At 42.4% G+C, this 23,162-nt stretch overlaps 2 protein-coding genes across 2 annotated transcripts in view; both read left to right on the top strand.

The window, feature by feature from the left end:
- PPP1R21 (protein phosphatase 1 regulatory subunit 21) overlaps positions 1-14,345 on the top strand; it is a 63,919-nt gene extending 49,574 nt beyond the window's left edge. Inside the window, exons 17-22 of the mRNA XM_060606318.3 lie at positions 151-393; positions 5,787-5,819; positions 6,978-7,094; positions 10,001-10,099; positions 11,060-11,188; positions 13,666-14,345. Coding sequence (XP_060462301.3) covers positions 151-393; positions 5,787-5,819; positions 6,978-7,094; positions 10,001-10,099; positions 11,060-11,188; positions 13,666-13,695 — 651 coding nt within the window. The 3' untranslated portion in view covers positions 13,696-14,345. The remainder of the gene's footprint in view (positions 1-150; positions 394-5,786; positions 5,820-6,977; positions 7,095-10,000; positions 10,100-11,059; positions 11,189-13,665) is intronic.
- Positions 14,346-20,200: 5,855 nt separating this feature from the next.
- The window catches only part of STON1 (stonin 1), a 49,611-nt gene continuing 46,649 nt past the window's right edge, over positions 20,201-23,162 (top strand). Inside the window, exon 1 of the mRNA XM_060606326.3 lies at positions 20,201-20,277. The gene's annotated coding sequence lies outside the window, so the exon portion shown is untranslated. The remainder of the gene's footprint in view (positions 20,278-23,162) is intronic.

Raw genomic sequence — 23,162 nt, 5'->3', positions numbered from 1 at the left:
ACAATATTTCCTTTTCTCTGTGTAACGTTCAGGCTTTTTAAATTTTATTTCTGGGAGGCAGTTTGGGTTGATGTGCTGTGAAGCCTGTCTTTAGCCACTAAGTTTTGTCTGCATCATCCTCTAAGGTGCAGAACTCTATTGCTTTTCAAGGTTCAGCAGAGTCTGGAAAAGATTTCTAAACTGGAGCAGGAAAAAGAGCATTGGATGTTGGAAGCACAGTTAGCCAAAATCAAGCTGGAGAAAGAAAACCAGCGAATTGCAGATAAGCTGAAGAGTACAAGCATCGGGCAGGGGGTTGGGCCAGCCCAGGAAAATCCCACTGGGGTGAATGCAGGGGGCCAGGAAGAAGCCTCAACCAAGGCTGTGCTGGAGCCTATTCACAGCACCAGTCTGGTAAGTGTCTCCTCCTCCTCCTCCTCTTCCACTCCTCCTCCCCCCTCCCCCTCCCCTCCCCCTCCTTCTTCTTCTTTAACGATAATTGGTAAGGCCTTAACCTAGTGTTTGCTGTTAACCATCTAAATTACATGTCAGTGTAAAACAGGTATTATCCATGTGTTCTAGAAAAAGCAAGGGGTAGTCAGGATGGCTCCTTGAAAAAGCTATTTCATTAAATTTCCTTTGATTTTCCATGACACTTCCCCATGGTAAAGGCTGTATTCCTGGAAAAGATCAAGTAAGTCAAATTTAAGGTGATTCTGTTTTTCTATAGGTTATGTTTCTGACCAAGGGCTTGAATGTCTAACTTTCCATACAAATGACCCCAAATACCATTAAAAATTTTTTTTAAATGTTTATTTATTTTAAATAAATAAAGGGGGTGGGGGGGGGAAACACAGAATGCAAAACAGGCTTCAGGCTCTGAGCTGTCAGTGCAGAGCCCTATGCGGGGCTCAAACTCACAAACCGTGAAATCGTTACCTGAGCGAAGTCAAGACGCTTAACTGACTGAGCCACCCAGGCACCCCACAAATACCATTTTAAACCAGTTTATGGTTCTTAGACAGTATAAAGCTTTACAACATATATGTAATACAGAAACTCATCAGGTTATATTCCATAAGGCAGTACACTGCCAAGTTATCTTACAACCTTATATTTCTTGCCTTATATTTAACTGCAGTGATTCAGAAGGTGAAGAAACATCTGTCTATATTGGAGCTATTAATTACTTCAGGTAACTTCAAAGTTATGTCAAGAAAAGAAAAGAAAAATTTTCTAATTATAATATTCTGCCCACTGTAAGAAAAAGTTAGAAAATCTAGGAAAGGAGAAATCAGAGGGGGGAAAAACCCTTATAATTAGAAATATGGCTTATTAGGTACATTTTTACAAGCCTTTCTTGAAGATCTTGAGGTGAGCCATGGTGCTTTCGTGAGACCTGTCCTAAGCACTTGATTTTACCCTTCCTGTAGCTCACTGATGCAATGGATGAGCAAGGCATGGTCCTTCTTAGATTTACCTCACATCTGATTCAGGGTATCCCTGATAGTAAAGCATACAAACCAGCTTTTATTTTCAAGATGTATATAGGCTCCATTTCATTTTAACAGTGTCAGAAACTCAGTTTATTATTATTTTTCCTAGATGTGATACTGGTATTATGATTATTTAGGAGAATATCTTAATTTTTGGAGATAAACACCAAAGTACTTAGGTAAGGTATCCTAGTATATGCAATTTACTTTCAGATTGTTCAGAAAAAAAATACATATATGTATATATGTATACATATATATACATATATATATCTGTATACACACACACACACAGGTAAATAAAACAAATGTAGCAAAATGTTAATTATTAAATGTAGATGGTGGATATACAGACATTTCTTAAACTTTTTATCCCCAACTTCCTGTGTGTTTGAAAATTTTCGTAGTAAAATATGGGGAGCAAAAAAGGATTAAAATTTTTAGAAAAGCAAAAACACATAAAACCACACTTCTCAGAGTTGTGACTTGCGTGGACACCATGCTCACAGGATGATCCTGTAGAGTGACCCTCTGATCACAGGTCTGAATCCCAGACATGAGTCCTGCACATTGCCTCTGACTAGGAGAAGCTGACTGCCTAGAGGGTACATTCAACACACATAGCTGAATGTTGACATCTGTTCAGGGACCACCTGGGAAAGCACCTCCCCCCCCACTCATCTTTGGATTTCCCTTCAGAGTCTGTCTCATTGATCCGGTCACACGGTTCTCCCTCTTGGTCTGATTTCTTGTTTCTCTCCTCTTTCTCTCCTATACCTGTTCCTTGCTCGTCTCACACTTGCACTAAGCAGTAGAGTTGGTGGTGGAGGGAGTAACTGTTGGACCAGACTAGACCAGGAAGAGTGCTGATACAACAGTAGTGATTGTAGTGATCATGGGCCGGCCACAGTGCTGAGGACTTTTAGTATGTTACCTCAGTCAGTCCTCATACAGATCCTATGAGATTGTACATACTATCATGTCTCTGTTTTGTAAATGAGACTGGGGGGCAGAGAGGTGAAATAACTCAGCTGAAGTCATACACTTGGTAAGTGATGGAACTAGGATGGAACCCAAGGTATCTGGGACCATGGCCTTGTGATCTGATTGGTGTCAGAAAACAGATCAGCTGACATCAATTCATCTGTTTACTGCTTGCCTTTCTGAAGTGCTGGGAGTTGGCAACACTGGTGTATTTGAGTCATTAATGTCGGTTGCTGAAAATTGAGGACTGTCTTTTTATTTGATTCTTCCATATGTAAGTGAGAAGGACTTCCCAGGGATGTGGGAAACGTTTAGTACTGAGCACTCTTGGGGCATGAGTGATGACAACTTTATTTGTGCTTGAGATTGGAAGTCAGTGTTATTTTAAGTAGTCTGTCCAGTTAGCATCTCTGTACATGGCCTTGATTTCTTTGGTTCGCATATTTCTGTCCGCATCTCGCAAGGGTCTCTTTCCTCCCACCCACCTTATAAGGTGTTATCAGAATAATTTTCCTAGAGTATATTACTGATTATGCACTCTCTCGCTTTAGACTTCTGGTAGCTCTGTTATCTATAGAATATAATCCACTCATTTGTTTAGCATTCAAGGTGTGTGGATACCTTTTCCAGACTACCTGTCTAGCCCTGTCTTCTACATTTCCTCGTACAAAGCCAAATTGAGCTCTTCCCTGATAATGTTTTTGGCATTTTTGCTTCCCTCTCTTTGTTCAAGCTATTCCTTTTGATATCTGTGTATCCATTACCCCCATCATCTCAATACTCACATACTTTTGCCTTTCAACTCCTCTTTCCTTCTCCTTGACTTTCTTGAATTCACAATTCTGCCCATGATTTTAGGTACACTTGAGGTGCCACATTTTCCATGCACCCTAGTTGTGGGTGTTGTCTCTGATGGTCAGGATTAGAGAACCAAGACGTGACTGGCCTCCTTTCATTTTTCACAGTCAGTTTTTGTGGCTTTCACTCTAATGGAATACAATCATGGATAGACATTTGTGGAGCACTGTGGGGTCACAGAGAAAGCTGCTGGAGGGCGCGGGGAGGATGCCGCAGAAGAGATAATATGGATGGGGTTCAGAAGTGAATAGGAGTCCAAGGCACGAGGAGAATATTTCAGGCCAGGGACAGGGTCTCAGCACGTAACTCTCCTTCCTCCTGTGCATGGCGATTCTTGCCAAAACCAGCCTGGAGACCACAGGGATATGAGAGTGATGGTGTTTTGCCTTCCTTGACATTTCTCCTTTTCAGCCTTTCTTTTTATCCCCTTGTCTTTCCCCACCTACCCCTAGTGAACTTCACTGACTAAGCATGCAGCTCTGTGTGTCCTTTCTGTCATGTTCCTTTTGGGTGTAAGGAGCAAGTCTGTGCCCATTTTAAAGTTAATTGATTGACTAAGGAAGCTCATCTTACAAGTCCTCAGAAGATTACTTTGGTTTAAGCACCTTGGGGCTGAAAAAGTTACATCAGAAAGAAACTTACTATTTCTAACTCTGTGGCAGTTTGGTAGTTGAATGCATATTATTTGTCATTAAAATACCTAATAGGGTAATTTGAGCATTCAGCCACCTATCAGTTCATTGTAATCAAAGATGTCAGTAACCTCAAGAAAGAAAAGGCACAGAATAATACAAATTTCTGCTTCTTGCTGGAATTAAAGAGCATTCATAGAATTTTAAGTATATATATTTTATGTATAAGGAGAATACATGTACATTGTAGATAATTTAAAACTACAGAAAATTAAAGAAGAAAAAAGTTGACATTCTCTTGAATACTCAAGCAACTACTGTTAACATTTTTCCTGCAAAATTTCATGCCTGGTTGATACTGTGCTATATAACATTTCAAATCTTTTAAGGTAATGTGAACACATAAATATTTATCCTATTATTAGAACTCTGTATAAACTTAGTTGTTGATTGCATAGTATTCTATATAGAATATACCTTAGTTAACCTATGATTGGACACTGGTTATAATTTGTGCTATTTTAAGTAGCATCTCCTTTTGTGCATAAGGTTCTTTCTGCATCTCAGATGATGTCTTCAGGATACAGTCTCAGGGTTAGAACTATTAGGTCAAAAGACATGAATGTTTTCAAGTTTCTTGACCTTTATTGCCAAATTATTTTTTAAAAGGGCCATATCAGTTTATACTCATTAGCATCATATGAGAACATGTTGAAATTATGTATGTTGATTTTTTTCCTTCCATTTATCTACTACCATTCCTCTGTGGGTCTGTGTACATTCTCAAACCGTAACCAGGGAGTCACTGGATAAGGGTGGGGAGGCAGAGTATAGATGCATGCTCGTAGTTTCTCTTGCCAAATGTAGTCATATTTGAATATATAAAATTAAATGATTGGCATGTTACCATAAACAGCTTTTAACTAAAAGAGAAAGACTAATTGCTACTCCTGCTTCAGTGAGTAGAAAATTATGGTTCTATTAAAAAAAAAAAAGTAGTATAAAAGATTCTTTTACAGCTAGGTGGGCATGACATTCACTTGCATACACTCTGTTGATACGCTGTTCACTGTTCAGAGTAATACTCTGGAGGAAATTATTTAGAATCTGTGAAAACTGTTTATTGGTGTGATCTGTGGGTATCAGAATCCACTGAAACTGAGTTTCCAAGTTTCCTTAAGTTATTGTGCCCAAGCACATGCATTTCCACTTTGAACAATAACCTGAAATCAGTATTCATGACTATCTGCTTTTGAAATCTTAATCCACAAAAGCAACCTGGCAGTACTTTAATGTGTCTGAAATTACATTTTCTTTTTCATTAATTTAAACCTGAAATTAGTATTTATTAATGTCATAACATTGTATCAAAAGTGTATTTCTTCTTTCTCCTTTTGAACTTTCAGCAGAATGTTTGTTATTTGTATTTTCTGTTTGGAATGTTTAGTTATTATGGTCACCATAAAACTGTCTTTACCCCTCCTTGGCTACTGTTTTGGAAATAGGCCCAGAAATGATGAGTCAAAGCTCTTCTCCCTCTCTTTCTTCCCAGGCAATTTGTTGGGTTTCAGTGAAAATGACTACAGCATTTTGATAGAGGAAATAGTGATGATCATTATCCATTACTGCCTCATGATGGAAATAGTGAACACAGTTAGCTCTCTGTAGGTACAGCTTCCTTGTAGTAAAAGACCATACAGGGTGATGATCTAGGACTGCACTCCCAGTGCACTTAAAAACAGTGTGAACTGAGAAGCGAAAATATAACAACTGTTTCAACTATTGTATTTGAAGTGAAAACCGTCCGTTCTAAAGATTTTTTCCCCTTATATTCTAGATTGGGATTTTAACCAGGACATCTGACAATGAGGTAATGTGTGCTTAGCGTCATGTTTGTTGGTAAATATTTGACTGTATGTTTGTTCACAAAGTCCAGCAAAAGTCAGCTTTCTCTAATTGTTTTCTGACCATTCTAGAAATTGTGGAGCCAGTGTTTTTCTCCTCCATCCATGGATCCATGTTGCTTTTCTTTCTGGTTCTATTTTAACTGTCACCAACAAATTGTAGCCTGTTTTTGTAATTGTCTCGTTGAACGACTTGGCTTGGCAGTTTGACAAGGTGTGGTGCAAGCTTGGCCATCAGTTCGCTGGCATCCTGAAGGAGGCTGGACGTGTTAGCCCTCCTAGTGGGCAGGCTGGGGAGAGGGCTTTTCAGGGTCTTGACCAACAGTGTAGTGTGCTTGCCAGTTCTTTCCAGCCCTCAAGGGAGTGAACCCAGATTTGGCTTTTGAGTTTTGAAATATTGTAAAGTGTAACTTTATAAATAACCATTCAAGGAACACCGAAGTTATTTAGCTTTCTACTCAGTATGGCAAGCTGGTAAATATAGTTCAAGTAGGTTGGTAAATTCGATTTCCCTATTGGCCTTTTACTTTAGGTAATCTTGAACTTTTCTCTGTGTTTTTAAACTTAAAACTCAATAACATACCATTGCTAGAGTAACTAGAGGAAATACTGGTGTGGGACAAGGCCCATAAACTGTTCAGAATAGAAATGGTTTCTTTGGTTAGTGTGTTTAAGAACATTAGAGCTGTCTTAAGATAATTTGAGGGGAAAAAAGAATGTTCAGATTTTAGGGGTTCCAACAATGTTCCCTTTCCCCTGCCTTCTTCCGGTTGGAGAGGATGTAGGTGTCAGACAGGTCTGTGGCTTCTCAAGGCTGGATGGAGGGACATGACTCCAGAGGTAGTGGGCCTCCCAGTACTTCACTTATGCTCTGTTCTTTTGAAGCCATGACCTTATTGTGAGATAGGCAGGAATGCAGAATAAGAGGTATTTAGAATACACATTTACCTGGCTTGTCTGAAGTTTCTTTGAGGGGTAGAAAAACTATGATTCCCTATCCGATTTAAAATGAAAGTGTACAAAATGTTGTCCTTTTCTTTTTTCTTTTGGAGTGATGGTAATCTTTTCTGGAACTGCTTCATCTCACTGGCATTTATTTAGTTAGTTATGTGTGCTCTGTTCAGGTTCCAGATGTGGAGTCGCGTGAAGACTTAATTAAAAATCACTACATGGCAAGGATAGTGGAGCTGACATCTCAACTGCAGCTGGCCGACAGCAAGTCAGTGCATTTTTATGCCGAGGTGAGTGGAGACTTAATTAGATTTGGGGGCTTTTTCCTCACCCTGTCAGCAATTAGGTCACTGTCCTGGTCTCCTGCTATTCATTCGAAGAGAGAAGTTCGTGTCTATGCATCCGTGTGAAGTTGGTTGGAGTTCATATTGGTCAGGCTGCATCCAACCCCACATCCTCATTTCAGTAAATAGGGACTGATTTGTCATTTCCAAATTACCGAAAGACAGTTGAGAGACTTATCAGTCACCTTTCCTATGGTCACATAACATGTTTGGGGCATTATTGCTAGAGATTACTTGTTTTAGAGAATTATAGGCAGGTAGACGTTCACAAGTCAAGGAATTTTATGCAAAGAAATTTAAAAAAATATGACTGGTTCTTTTTTTCCTAAGTGACAAGTTGTAGAAACGAGTTCCTATAAATGATAAAATGAATAAGTGATAAAATCCTATAAATGATAAAATGTGACCTTTTTAAACCTTTGATATATAATCTTTTTGTTTCATTTTCTTCTTCCCTAACCAAATAACTCATTTTCTTAGGAGAATTAGAAAAACCCTATGCAAGATACTCAATAACATCCTACACCAGTTCATTAATTAGAAGGGAGAGAATGAAGCAAGAAAGTGCAGCGATAGAATGGATGTCGCTCAACCTATAAGAATACCTGTAAGGTCTCTCACTTAAAACTTTACATTAAAGGTCAGTTTTAGATGTCAGACAGAGAATTATAATGCTTTAAGTTGTTAAAGAAATTGAGGGGCGCCCGGGTGGTTCAGTCGGGTAAGCGTCCGACCATTGCTCTCAGCTCAGGTCTGGATCTCAGGGTCTTCAAGCCCCACATTGGGTTCCACTCTGGGTGTGAAGCCTACTTAAAAAAATAAATAAATTGTTAAAGAAATTGGGAAAGAAAAGACAACACCCAGTACTGGGACCTGACTTTGTGATTTTCTACTGTACTACGGAGACAGAGGGGTTGATAGGAAGCCAGTTGCTAGATGTGGAGAGGGACTTTGCTTCTTTTTTTCTTGCTGAAAGAAATGATGTGCCTAGGTCCATGCTGTTCATAAACCACCATTCCACACCTCTTTGATCAGTTAATAAGAGTGACTGCTTGTTGGGCTGTAGAAAATGGGGAGCACAGCGAACTGGCTGACCTACGCTGGTGCTGCTGTGGTGCCGAGCTTCTGAGGCCATGCAACCGTGTCCTTGTTTGGATCCCTAACTGCCTTTGGAGTTAGTGTCCCAGACTGGATTGTCGTCTTTGTGAGGACCCGTGACTTGCAAATCTCTCCCTCTTTTTCAGGTTTGGTGCCGAGCACATAGTAGATGTTTGGTTAATAAATGGTGGTTGATTTGGTGGAATTCTCTTGTGAGGAATGAAATGAGTAGCTGGGGAGTGTTGGCTGTTTCATTTCCAAGAGATTTGCTTATCTTGGGAAATGTTTTCAGCACAATGTGATAACAACAATTTTTACATTGTCCTAGTTTTTCCTCGTCTGTAAACAGGAAGTGGTGAGCCCTCCGTATGACTTTACTGGAATGGTTAGTCTGAGTGATGTTGACACAGATTCAGATGTGTCTCAACAGATCCTCCTTGTCAGTCTCTCGGCCTTATCAGAAAGTTTAGTGATCCTTTGATGGCACACTGTCTTTAAACAATAGTGAGAAACAGAATTTTTCTTTTTTCTTCTTGATGAGCTCTGTCTCTGGATAGCCCAGCTTTGGTAGAACCCCAGAGAAAGCAGCTGGGATCTTCAGATTCCTACACTGACTTCATATTCCCTGTAGATTGAGCCTAATCTGTAGCCTGGGACTGTAAAGCTTTTATTGTTCCTGTAATGTGGTCTCTATAACAGAGGACTTAAAACACGAGAAAATTGCCTTAGGATTCATATTGCAAAGTCAGATGCCATTGATAACTTTTTTTAAAACATATTTATTTATTTATTTATTTATTTTTAATTTTATTTTTAATTTTTTAAAATTTACACCCAAATTAGCATATAATGCAACAATGATTTCAGGAGTAGATTCCTTAGTGCCCCTTACCCATTTAGCCCATCCCCCCTCCCACAACCCCTTCAGTAACCCTCAGTTTGTTCTCCATATTTATGAGTCTCTTCTGTTTTGTCCCCCTCCCTGTTTTTATATTATTTTTGTTTCCCTTCCCTTATGTTGATCTCTTTTGTCTCTTAAAGTCCTCATATGAGTGAAGTCATATGATTTTTATCTTTCTCTGACTGACTAATCATTGATAACTTTTGAAATAACCACTTTTGTTCTCATCCAGTTTGAGTATAAATGAATCCTGGGTAAATGTAAAAAACTTCTTAAGGGGCGCCTGGCTGGCTCAGTTACTAGAGCATGGGACTCTTGATCTTGGGGTTGTGAGTTCAAGCCCCATATTGGGTATAGAGATTACTTAAAAATAAATTTTTAGGGGTACCTGGGTGACTCAGTTGGTTAAGTGTCTGACTCTTGATTTCAGCTCAGGTCATGATCTCATGGGTGATGAGATCAAGCACCCCTACTCCCCTCCTGTCTGGCTCTGTGCTGACAGCATGGAGCCTGCTTGGGATTTTCTCTCTCCTTCTCTGTGTGCCCCTCCCCTGCTCATATGCATGCATGCACCCTCTCTCTCTCTTCCCCTAAATAAATAAATAAACATTTAAAAATAAATAAATTCTTAAACAACAAAAAACCCCCAACTTCTTAAGTTTTTGTAACCACTGGTTGTCAGGCTAGAGCTAGGAAAACCTTGGTGAGCTTGGGTTAGTAGATGTTTTTGCTTATTAAAGTGGTGAGAGGGACCACATCTTTCTGTGTCCTTCAGTGTGTGGTACAGGCCTAAAGTGAATTTGGTTTGGGGGAAATGCCCCCTGAGATAATGGGATGTTTTCTAATTTAACAGTGCCGAGCACTCTCTAAGAGACTGGCCTTGGCCGAAAAGTCTAAAGAGGCACTGACGGAAGAGATGAAAGTAGCTGGTCAGAACATCAGCAGACTTCAGGTGAGTTCAGAAGTGTTACCTACACAATGTTAATACGGTTTTCACTGAAAGTTCTTGGGCAGCAAAGTCAGCGTTTCCTTTCAAAAGTAGTGGCATTTGACCTCTAGACATGCATTTTTCTAACCGCTTTAGTTCTAACTCATTTTAAAGTAACTTATGTCAGGCAGAAAGTTGTGTATTGCTTCTTTCTCTGACTTGATTTTCTTTTGAATAGCTTTATAGTCAGCATTTCCTTAAATGATACTTATGTACCCCCAGTCCTCCCTCCCCATTCCCCGTGCTAATCTCCGTCGTGACGGGCTGTACACTTGCTCTGTTCACATGACTCTGATTCTTCTCTTTACCATTTCATAAAACTGACCTGAACTGAAAGGTGGGGCTGCAGAATATTCCTCCTTCCTCACTGGTCTGTTTTAAAAGCCTTGTTTCCAGAAAGCCTCTGTTAAATATAAACGTGATATAGGTAGAGAAAAAACACATTAGCACAGCAACACCCGCCCCCTCCTAATTTCAGATTAGTTAATTAGATTAGCTAGGAGCACAGGATTAGATTTTAAGGGGCTGGAGCAAGCAGAGAGATGGGAAGACAAAGGTGCTTCCTCCAAGGAGGGTCCTGCCCTGAGGGCTGAGGGCCTTGAGGCTTGGGGAAAACCTGAGGAGAGTTGGAAAGACAATGTAGCCCTCTTGTTCTTTGTCACAATTTTATACCTGAGGTAGAAGGAAAGTCTTTTTGCAAAGAAATTCAAAACCTGTTTTGAAGGCTGAAAAGAAGAAAAACTTTTCCCCCATTTGTTTTAATTTTGTTAAGGCCTGTGGCTTGTCCTTTATGTTAATTGATCAGATAGGTCATCTTGATAGGTTGCTTTTCTCAAATTTCTTTCATAAATTAAAAAAGCTTTGAGGTGGGTGACTAGGGGGGTTTTAATTTGTCCTTTTTCCCTCTGTTCCTTTGCCATTTAGGATGAGCTGACAACTACCAAGAGGAGTTATGAGGATCAGTTAAGTATGATGAGTGACCACCTGTGCAGCATGAACGAGACATTATCTAAACAGAGAGAAGAGATTGACACACTGAAGATGTCCAGTAAGGTAGGGAAGGGGAAGGAGGAGGTCTCTCACATACAGTATTTCATATGTAATATGAAGTATTTCATTGCTATGCATTTCAGGAGCAAAGGTTAAGAGATTTAAAGTGTTTAAATAATTATTCTTCACACAATTTGTCCTGTTATCCAAAAGTAAAATTCAGTTTCTTTGACTGAATTATAAGTTGAGAGGAGGTCTGACCTCTAAGGCCTCTAAGGCCTTTAATAATACTGTGTCCTTTGATTTTGGGCATTTTTGGGATTCTTCTACCGTTTTATCATTTAGGGGGACTTTTTAGGCAGGTTATGATATGAATTTTTTTTTTTTTTTTTTTTTTTTAGTGTTTATTATTTTGAGAGAGAGAGAGAGAGCACGTGCATGGGGGCGGGACAGAGAGAGAGAAAGAGAGAGAGCGCAGGGCAGAGAGAGGAGGACAGAGGATCTGAAGTGGGCTCTGAGCTGACAGCAGAGAGCCCGATATGGGCTTGAACCTGTGAATTGTGAGATTATGACCTGAGCCAAAGTCAGAAGTTTAACCGACTGAGCCACCCATGAAACTAAAATGGTGCTGTTGGAGAGTGACCTTCTTTAGCAGATTTATTTTTATACACATCCATAAAGCTAGGTATGCCTTGTCCTTTTGCAAAATTTTCTTTTGCTTTTGTTTCCATAAAGCCACTGCTTGTCCAGTCTTGAGATCGACAGATATTAGTACTATCCTTGCATTAAAGTGTATATCTACATATCATGTCTCTATTGTTGTCACATAATGTATATATTCTTTTACCATGAAAAGACAGGCTTTAGGAAGCCTCTCAGATAGTTAGCATGTTTTGTAACTCAGACAATACTGTACCACTGCCAGGTGGGATTTACTGTCTCTAACCTGTGCTCTTTGAAATCTGCTGCTGCCTCTTATTGACCTAGCAGCCATTCCTTCTATGTGCTGCTAGCACTGGGGAGGAAATAGAAATGAACAAACTGTAGCTTTATTTAACATCGGCTAGTGGTGGTGAAGGCAGCATTCTGCTCAGTTGGTGTCTCCTTGGGAAATATATCCTGTTAGTGCATTGGCATCTGCATTATATAATACCATTTCTCGGTGTAGCCTCATGATACTGATTGGCCCCTGGCCGCTTTGGAGAAAGCAAGAGAATGTGATACTTTTCTGGGACATCTTGTGATGATGGTAACCAGACAGTGTGAGTTTGATTGTGGTTCTCCAGTTACTTTTGCTTCAGGAAACGAGCTCGGAGGTGATGGGTGGGGGTTGGTCCTTAAGTAATGCCTCCCCGTAACTCTTTTGGCCTCTTTCTTGGTGTTACAGGAGGGCAACAGCTAGCTCACAGGTTATATTCCTGGTAATGGTAGAAAGCACATACCTTAGTATGAGTATTATGAGAAAGCCTGTTTTAGCTCCTAACATTTGGAAAGAAGTGGTAGACTTCAGGGTGCAGAAGACATTTGTTCTGAATTGAAAGGGATGAATGTTGACTACAGCAAAGTTCATTGTCCCGAAGGTAACTGTATTGCGGCTACTTTAGCAGTTAGGGAATTTTCAAGTCCTCTCTGAACTTTTTAATCTAGTCCTTAAAATACGTCCTTAGTGAAATGCTGAGCTTGAGATCCTTCCTCACGTTGTAGTTTATTTTGCTAACCTTTTTTTGATCATTCTGTGATCCACCCCCACCCGCCGTTTATTAGTAATTACGGTTGCTGTAGAATCATCTTACAGCTGAGTTGACAGGGTCTCCATTGGATACCAAGTAAACATCTTGGAACCATTTTGTTTGCTATCATCTTGTTATAAATGTTTGTGTTCTGCAGGCATTTCCCACATACATGACAAAAATATATTTGTAAGTAATGGTTAAGTAGAGGAATTTAGTTAGAATGTATTCCTAAAAAGTGAGCTTCTCCAGAAAGAAGTTCATAAAACTGGAAAGTCCAAATCGCCGTATGTGAGGAGATGGGGAATAAGGTAAGACATCTGCCCCTGAGTTTTCAGTCAGTATCTGAGCTTCCTTTTTCAGATGATCATTTCCACTGGGGCGTTAGTTGGCACATACTCAAAATTAGCATCTATTAAGACCTTTAAAAGGTATTTATTAAGCAACAAGGAAACATGTTTAGGCTAAGAACATGTTTAGGCTGAAATCATAAACTTCCTTGTCTTTGGATCAAAATGAATTTTTGAGGTTTGGTAAATCCAAGATAGCTCTGTTTTCTTTCTTTATTGCCGATTCTTAGCCCTCAGGCAGATAGGGGTTGTGGAGATAGCTAGTGGGGGAGTTAAAAGTGATCAACTGCTTTTTGATTACTGAATAAAAGTTAGCAATGCAGGGTTACCAGCTGTACTCTGTCTTGGAAGCTAAAGTTTTCCACAGTGAACTATGGCCTTCCAGAGAGCTTGGCCTGTAAACTCTGGGTTACTTTTCTAGAAGTCTGTGTTCTTATTGTTGATATTTTTCTTTGCACAGGGAAATTCTAAAAAGAACAAGAGCCGATAGTTTACACATAGATGGTTGGCGACTTCCTTCCAAAGCTGCTACTTTTGCGTGGAGCTGCAGGACCCAGACCGCTTGTCCAGTGTCCAGTGCCCAGTGCTGGCCACCTTCAGGGAGCTGGGCTGCTTTTGGACCTAGTAAACTAGTCAGTGTTGTAAATGGCCTTGAAACATTTAAAGTATATTTGTGACCAGTAATGCAAATACAGAATTTGATGTTGACAGTACAATGGACAACAATACATGTATCATGGATATCGTAGGTTTCCTTATGCTGTTTTTACTGTGCACTTTTTAAAATTAGGTTTTAATTTCAGTATGTAAGAACAACAAATATTTTGTATATTTTCAAACTCAATTATATGGTAATTGATTTGGTATCTATGGAATAGATCTATGTTTCTGGATAAAATGCTTAAATTGTCAAACTGTCGTTCCTTCTTGCTATAATTGAAAGCAGTCTCCAGATTCTTTTTGAAGACTTATTCGTATTTTTTCTCTCTCTCTCTCTCTCTCAGAGGGAGTGGGTCTTGCAAACTTCAGATCTTGTGGGTTTAATATCATTGTCTTACTATCACAGTTCTTCAGTACCTTCTCTGTGTTGGAATAATAGCTTAAGGAAATTGATGTCAATAAATTCGTACTTATGTCAAACTTTCAGGCTATGAAAATTTGATGAAGGAAACCAAAACCTATGAAAGTATGTCTTACAAAATGTACAGAATCCCGACTTAGATATAACCTTTCTAATTCTCCAAATTGAACAATTGTCTGGTTTATCCTTTATTAATGCTTTGCGTTTTACCTTAACAGTACCTGTAACCATACTTCAGGCTCTCCTTGGTTTATTTCATCAACATTGTATCATTCCGGTGTAAACCTCTGGTATGTCTCCAGCACTCTCTAAATATATTCTCCTTTTACTTGAGCTGCTTGCTCAAGCCCACTGCACCCCATGTCCAAGCTCCCAGGTTAGTTCAGCTGTCCCCGCCTCCCTGCCTGCTGCATCTCCTTTGGGCCTCCTCTCCAGCCACCTTCCAAAATGCCTTATTCTGGTTTAGCTGAGAGTTCATCACCAGTTTCCCTCTGTGCTCAGCACAAAGGCCACCTCCTTGACCTCCGCCCCACGGCCTCTGCTGCCTGCTGTAGAGAGAGAGACCCAGAGCTCACAGTAATGACTGTGTTTGGATCCTGCCTTGGGGACCTCTGAGTGAATCAGCTCAGTCCCATTCTGCCCTGCCTGTCCAGGCACGGGCCCCTTACCCCTTTCTGTTTTCTGTGACCTCATTTCCAGGTTAACAGCTAAGCCAGCTGTTTTCACTGCAACTGCGCCTAGGCCCCCAAGCACTGTGGGAAAGAGATCAAATAACCATTCTGATTAGCTCCCTCATAAACTTAGGCTTTCCAGCTCCTGCCAGGCCTTCAGTGCTCTGTGACAGTCCTTATGGCATTTCTAGTCTATTTCTATTCCTCCTTTGGAGGGTTTGGGATAGAGAAGTCCTTCTAGGGACTGCCTTTTTCCTCTGCTCACCACTGCAGCCTACCTCTCAAAGGCCTTGTCTCTTCTGTGTAAACCTCTCAGGGAAGGCCTGAGTGCCATGGGAAGTGCAAAGTGAGAGGTAATTCTAGTTTAGGCACAGAATTGGGAATTAGATGGTTACCTGAAGTCCATGTAAGAGTGAAACTAAAAAGAAAAAGGGGGGGGAGGTCTTTAATCATGCACTGCTTCCTGGGGAAGACGGAGTTCTCAGAAATGAAATGACATATATCCTACTTTCTCCTGATTATGTACTGCATGCTCACTGTTGAAAATTTGGAAGCAAGAAAGAGTATCAAGAGTGCGCATCTCTCGGTAGAGATTCAGGTATTAACATTTTTGTTTCTTCCTGCCCTTTTTTCATGCATATGTGAAAATGTATGTTTTTAATCAAAATTGGGATTGTAAGAAATTCCAAGTGAAGAGAAAAAGGCTCTTTAATAAGAAGGAGCTGGTGGTTGGTTAGTCGGCTGCATAACTCAAGGGGGCACTGTTCACATGAGCAGCCCCGGGCTAGAAGACCCGCAGGCACAGCTGGAGAAACTGACAAAGGGCATGTGCCTTGTTGTATCATTTTAAATAGCACCCCTCATTATGTTGTAAGCAACACTGTTCATCTTTCAAGCAGATTAAACTGGATTCTCTACTGCTTTTGGTAAGAAACGCTCAGTGAAACTAACATACTTTTTAATAACATGACCACTTTCCAAACTCATTATCTGTTTAAACAAAACATAACAAAACAAAAACTCAGCCACACTATTTCTGAACAAAAATGTGAGTAAAAATAAAAATGAGGAACCAGTTAGCTGGGAGAGCCACCAAAACAGGGAGCAAAAGAATTCTTTCCGAATGTCTATGAATTAAAGCCATCTTTATAATAAAAATCCTTAAACAGAAAAAACATGCGGTTTATAGTTTTGTTTTATGCAGCATTAAACCTGGGAGTCGCTTCTAGCTCTTAAAAGTCTTTAAACTCCTCTGTCACTTTAACATATGAAGAGAGCAACTTGGTTGCTGATGGCTATTAAATAATCTAATCTGGCAGAGCCACACTGACAAGGAAGTATCTGTTCTGTGATAGAGAAGGAAGCTGCTTTTCTCTGCTAAGGGCCATGTCCTCAGACACCATGGTGATAAATGGAAAGCTTGTCAGTAGATGGTTGCCTGTGCCTTAAATTTTTAAGCAGTTTAGTAATTAGCTCCAAATTAGGAAATTAACTGGCAATCAAAGCATTAGAGCAGGAAAACCCATTATAGCTCTTCCCAGTCTTTGAAAGAAGAGGCTCTAGAACATCGGAGTAATTTTTCATAAGGAGAGGATTAGAAGAATTGACTCCTGGTGGAAACAGGCTGGGGGCTATTGTCTCATTTGTGGGTGTAGGAGGCTCAAAAGGCACCTCCCCCACCTGGAACCTTTGTGTTTGTTTTACCAGGAGCTTTAATCCGAACTCAACCCCACTGCTCCCTAAATACCAGTGGAATAGCTGAGTGGTGACATACCATAGGTCCAAGAATAGAAACTCCACAGTTCAGTTAACTAACAAAGAACAAAACGTCACTTACATCTTGCTCAGATGCTAAGGAATATTTTCTCTCTCTCCTCAGCTTTCGTTTATATCTTCAGGACACCTCTTCTGTTGTGTTCAACTATCTACATACCGCGTGCAATCATCATCACGTGTGCAGTCACCCTGAGCAGCTACAGATGCTGGGAGGCAGGAACCATTCATGCCTAGCCCAGTGTTTTGTAGCAGGTGGTCAAAATACTAATTGGGTACATTTTAGGAAGCCGGCCACGGAACTGGCCAACTGTAGCCCAAGCCCCACACCTAAGAGTGTCCCATCCCCAGGATAAAGGATAGCCAATCTCAGGCCATTCTGAAATAAGTGTTCATCCCCGTAACTATCATTGATTTTGACATGCTCAGTGAGGATGTGTTTATCTCTGGAAATTTCTATCCAAAAAGTATTCAGGTTTCCTCATGGAGAAAGTTGTTTAAAAATAGTGTGTTCTTCAAACATCAGGCTTGAATGCAATCACGTAGGTAAAATAGTGGTTATTTCCCCCTGTTTAATCTTCACTTTTATTGAAGCCATCTTCTGGCTAATATTTTTTTTGAATATTGTTTCCCAAAAGCCCTCCTCCTATCTTCAGTGAATGTTGTAAATAGTGACTTGTAAAGTTTTTAGAGAAGAATGTTTTTATCAAGCATTGAGGGCTAAGCTTGTCCTAAATCTGAAGTCCTTTTCCCAACCACGTCCCCTTCGGGCATTTCTGCAAACTGGTTTGAGTTTATATTAATTGATCCTGACTGCTTCATCTGATTTGAGTTTCGAGGAATTCCAAGTTAATCTACTAGGTCATATGTACGGACACTTTGAGGAGCCTTTGTTAAACAGCTTGGAAGTTTTAAATGATTTCCGTGGAAAAGCTGCTAGGAAAAGAAAAAAAGGAGAATGAGCTAGTCTGAAGGTCTACTTATTATAGAGCAAGGAAAAGAAAAGGAAGTGGAGTAAAATGGGCTAACAGCTGGTGATAGAAGGCTGTGGTAGTTTAGCTATTGAGGCCAGACTGAGCTGTTTACCATCAGATTTTGATACAAAGGGGCACTACCAGAAAGGATTCTTTGGAAATATGTGGTGGTGTTTCAAGAAATAAATCTGCATTCATCAAAGTGGCAACCTTTGGGGCAACGCTGAGTCACACAGAAAGGGGAGGGACAGTCCCTTGTAAAATATAAATGGTTTTCAACCAACTATATTTGGTCTTTAGAAAATTATGGGCCTATAGTGTCAAAGTTTCCAAAGCGATTTCTTTCACCAGGTGGGCAACCTACTATTCAAAGCCACACTACTTATCCAAAGATGGTAGAATTTAAAAGGTGCACTCAAAACTCTATTTAAATGCAACAATGATTGCCATTTGTCAAGTGTATTGTTGTTCCCAGTATGAGCCTTTTCTTAAGTTGTTACCTGTGGCATTTTCTGAGATAGGCTGCTCCCCCCCCCCCCCCCCCCCCCCCCCCCCCCCCCCCCCGCCAAGGCCTATTGGCTTATTCACCAGACCTAGGAAGTTCAATTTGGAGCTTTAGCCAGAATGCCCAGGGTCAAGGCATCCCTTTCTTCCCTTCTTCTGCTTCCCTCTTCCTTTGTTCTTCTTGCTCTGCACCTCTCTCAGCTCCTTACCAGAAGGTGGACTTGGGGCCATTACCTGTCTGGTTCCACAGAAGAGTCTCTGAAAAGTTGCCTATCAGGTGACTTCCTGTTCCCTAGGCTCTCTCTTGACCTTCTTCAACCCTTGACCATCACTGGGATGGTAGCCAGAGGAACTAGGGAAAAGAGGAGGACCCAGTCCCTTTTTCTATTTGTTGAGGGTATTTTAAGCATAAAAACCACTAGAAATTTCATCTGAGAATAAAAGTATCCTAAGTAGATCCTGTGGTGTGACTTCAGGCATGCCTGTGTCCTCTCTGAATGTAGTTTCAGGATGGTTTTTGAATACAATACTGAGTATCTTTTTTATTTCACCCAGAACTCCAAGGTCAAAAACAAGCCTACACTTGAAAGAGCATTTAAAAGAGAATCACGTTGCTATGCCAAGGCAAGGATGTATCAGGGGAATTCCCTCATTTCCTTTCTACCATCCAGGCATAGCACTTCAAGTTAACATGTTCACTAGGGTCCCCTAACTTTTCTCCTTGGGGCCAAGCTCTCCCTTGCTGGATAGTTCATCTTTCAGACTGTTAGGTCAATATTCTTCAGTTGTCATTTTGAGTCCACAAGGGTTTACTAGTACCTACTGCATGCTAGGCTTTGGGGATCCAAGAGTGAATAGGACACCGCCTGGAGCAAAATATTCCTTTGCTTAAAAACATTCATGTTTTTCCTGTTTCATGCTTTATGTTCCACCTTCCCATCCAAACATTTTCCACCTCTAAGCTTTCCAGTCTTGCTAGTATCCAAAGCACTAGACCCAGGGCCTGGAATGTCCTCTTTTCTCCCCTCAGTATCTGTTCAAACACCCCATCCTGGGGTTGGGTATCCCTCCAGGATAAAAGGCACACAGGCAGATCTCCTTTCAATTCTTACTGGCTCCCAGTGAGGCAGCCCCACTTGCAAAAAAGGCTGAGCAGCCCAATGACTGACTTGCCTGGAGTCAAATCCTAGCAGGTGATGGAGTAGGGACCGGAAGCCCTCTCTAACCTCTCCTGGGGAGACAAACTCCCCTTATCTCTTCTGTCCTCTGCAGGCAGCACCTAGGAGGCATCTTTAAATATTTCCGTCCTGCCCCATCCACACAGCTTGGCCCTTCACAAGCCATCCAGGGTCCTCCTCATAAGGACTAACTGTACCTTTCATCTTACCCTGACCAGTGCTGGTTCCACCTGAAGGGAAAAGAGGAGGCACTCAACAGAGACTTCAACAATAATTCTTTAGTTCTCCTAATCACAAGAGAAAACCAAACAAAATAAACCAAAAAAAATCTCTCAGTGAAGCAACGTGGAAAGCATGCCCACAAAGACACCCCCTCCTTCATCATTCCCACCACCTAGAAATGATGACAAAGGCCCAGAAAGTGCAGGTTGGCCTCAGACCTGCCAAGGGTCCCAGCCATCTGCTTCAAGGGGGCTCACACACTCATATATACTGTAGCTCACACACTCCCCTCCCCACTAACTTCTGCTGGAGGGAGCGTGTTCTCCCCTTCTTGGGGGCTGGAGACTCAGGGGAAGGAAGATGCGCCAGAGGGAAGAGAATGAGAATAGGACACCTGAAAAGACTTTGGGGGATCCAGGGCTGGAAAGAGAGTGGGGAGAGAAAGGGGGCCGGCAGGGTACGGAGAGGAGGTGGGGCGGGGACTGGAGTCCCCGCGGGGTGGCCGCCCCCTTCCCTCCCCGCCACTCCTGCAGGCTCCGCTCCTGCTGGCTCCGGGCCCTCCCCCTCCCCCCTCCCTCCGGGTCCCCTCCCCCTCCTCCTCCTCCCGCTCCTCCTCCTCCTCCGTAGTGGATGGCGGCCGCCGGAGTCGGAGCCCCAGCGGCGTTGCGGGTGAGTGACCAGCCCCAGGGGACAGTCGGGCAGGCAAGGGGATCCTTCTCTGCAGGGTGGGGCCACACCTACTTGGCTGGGAAAGTTTGCGGGCGGGGAGCGCGCGCGCCTCCGGGTCGCGGGCATCTCCTGGGCTCTCTGGGCGCCGTGCGCGGGCGCCCCATCTCCCTCCCTCCGCCTCTGCCGCCCCCAGAGGCATCCCGGGAGGGCCCCGACCGGGCTTCCCCTACGCACGTCGGCCCTGGGGCTGCTGGGACCTGGGTCCGGCTGTAAAGAGAAAACTCAAACAGCAAAGAAAATCCAGACACACTTTCGAGGGCGGGGGCGGGGGGCGCCTAGTAACCCGTGCGCGGTCCGGGCCTCCCCGACCTGAGTCACCCTCCCTCGGGGGCTGTGGATTCCCCCCCTCCCCCCCTCCCCCCCCCCCCCCCCCCGGACTCTCACCTGCCTTCTTCCTGGCTCTCGTTCTTCGTGCTGCAGCCCCTTCCCCCCCCCTTTCCGCGGGAGGCTCTGGTCCCCCTGCCTCGGGCCACAGCTGGTGTCTCCGGCCGGCTGTCCCCTCCAGCTCTAGTAGGTGGTGACCCGGGACCAGCGGCCGCTGTCCCCTCCCAGCTCTAGTAGGTGGTGACCCACGACCAGCGGCCGCTGTCCCCTCCCAGCTCTAGTAGGTGATGACCCAGGACCAGCGGCCGCAGTCGCAAGGGGCCTCCACACTTGCCCCAGCATTTTCTGCAGGAGTGACGTTCACTGAGATTTGGTGTTGGGTCCCCTGGACTCACAAACTGTCCCTTGCTGGGTCCAAGGGGAAATTAAAATATATTCCTACTTAGGCTCTATTTAGGTTTTTACTATTTGTGTTGGTTGAACTTTTTTTTTTTGTAGCCTTTCCTCCTGTATACTTTCTTCCACTAATAATGTTACTTCATATAATTAACCTTTCTAATTCCGAAAAAAAAATAAATTAAAAAAATTTAAAAATAATAAAGAGATAAAAAGAATGCTTGCTAAAAATACTGAGCAGAACTTGATCTTTGGAAAATAAAGACTTCATTCCACACTTAACTGTTGTGGGAGATGGGAGTTCAGTGTGGCTCGTTTTCAGACTACCCCAGACTGTTAGGCCTCCCCCAGGCCAGAAGTTGTAATTTGCCTGACACAAACCGCAGTGTTTGTTGGCGTTTCCCAGGCTGGCTCCCCATCTCTCTCCCAACTCCCCCGCTCCCACTTTCTCATAAACAGTTGTGAAGACAAGGGTGGAAGGCGCTAAAATGAGTAGGACCACAAAGAAGAAAAACAGCCTTGCTTATTTTATTCCTGAGGCTGTTGCTGTAGCTTGGCTCCGATTGGGTGGAACAATGTTTAGTTCATTTGTGCGGTTTTATGTCGGTTCTCATTATGGTTGAATCAGTGTTTCCATGACAGGCTTAGTTCTCTGGGTGCTTAGAAGGAGCTCGTTAATTCTCAGATGGGTCTGGACAGATCGAGTCTGGAATTTGGAGGGATTTTGTTTTGTTTTGTTTTGTTTTAGGGTTTGATCTGGGTTGAGATGGCAAGCGTCTGCCCACTCACTCAGAACTGGAGGGAGGTGGGAGGGAGCCTGAGCTGAGGTTTGCGTCCACATGACTAAGAAGAAAACACTTCCCTGAGGAGTGAGCTGTGTGAGCAGGATCGCAGGGGATGTTGAACACTTATTGTCTTTAGGGAGAATGCTCTTCTTAAGAACTTCAGCTGTTTCTGTTTCTATAAGAACGCTAAATGTGGTTGTAACAAATGTATTAGGATCAAGCTCTGAACAACTTGTCAAAACAGGTCAAAGTGTTGAACGATTTGGAAATAAAGATTTATTTTTTTAAGTTTATTTATTTTTGAGAGGATGCGTGCTCGGGGGAGGGGCAGAGAGAGAGAGGGAGAGAGAGAGAGAGAGAGAGAGAGAGAGAGAGAATCCTCTCTGTCAGTGTGGAGCCAGATGCGGGGCTCCAACTCACAAACCAAACTCATGAACTATGAGATCATCACCAGAGGCGAAATCGAGTCAGATGCTTAACTGGCTGAGCCACCCAGGCGCCCCTGGAAATAAAGATTTCTTAAAAAAAAAATTTTCATTGGAGGGGCGCCTGGGTGGCTCAGTCGGTTAAGCGTACGATTTTGGCTCAGGTCGTGATCTCATGGTTCATGGGTTTGAGCCCCACGTCGCGTCGCGTTGGGCTCTATGCTGACAGCTTGGAGCTAGGAGCCTGGAGCCTGCTTTGGATTCTGTGTCTCCCTCTCTCTCTGCCCCTCCACCACTCGTGCTCTGTCTCTTGCTCTCTCAAAAGGATGTAAGGATGTAAAAGGATGTAAATTCATATTTCTCCACTGATGCAGTTTGATAGTTCCCCATTAGTATGAATTAGTTAGGTTTTACTGTGGTCTTAAAATGTCATTGATAAGTAAGTGTTGTTACTTTCATTCAAATAGAAAGCCTGTAAGTTTTGAACTTGTTTGGCTCTGTTGCTTAGGAAAACAATGCAGGCAGATAAAAATCTTTTGTCTCTTCCTGAGGATTTTTAATACTGTATTTAATGCCCTAGAGGTCAGCCTTATACTGTTGGGAAAGAAATTGCCTTTCTGCCTTGTTTAGCTTCTGTGCCACCTCATGGAATCTTGAGTGGTTTGGCATCAGACACCAATGTTTGCTGTGTAGCCCAACAGGCCCCTCTTCGTGATGGGGATGAATGAAGGCCAGTAAAGTGAAGGCTAAGGAGCGGGTCATCTAGATGGTAAGATGAAGCCTGCATCCCCAATTAGCTGATAGAAAGCAGCCAGTTATCATCTGGGAGGGTCAGATGAATTGGAAATACATGAAGTGTGGGGCCTGCAGAGAGGAAGAAGGGCAAGGGTTGTTA

Source organism: Panthera onca, chromosome A3, assembly GCF_046562875.1.
Source record: "Panthera onca isolate mPanOnc1 chromosome A3, mPanOnc1 haplotype 2, whole genome shotgun sequence".
NCBI classification, from domain to species: domain Eukaryota; kingdom Metazoa; phylum Chordata; class Mammalia; order Carnivora; family Felidae; genus Panthera; species Panthera onca.
This window is presented reverse-complemented; position numbering and strand designations above follow the sequence as displayed.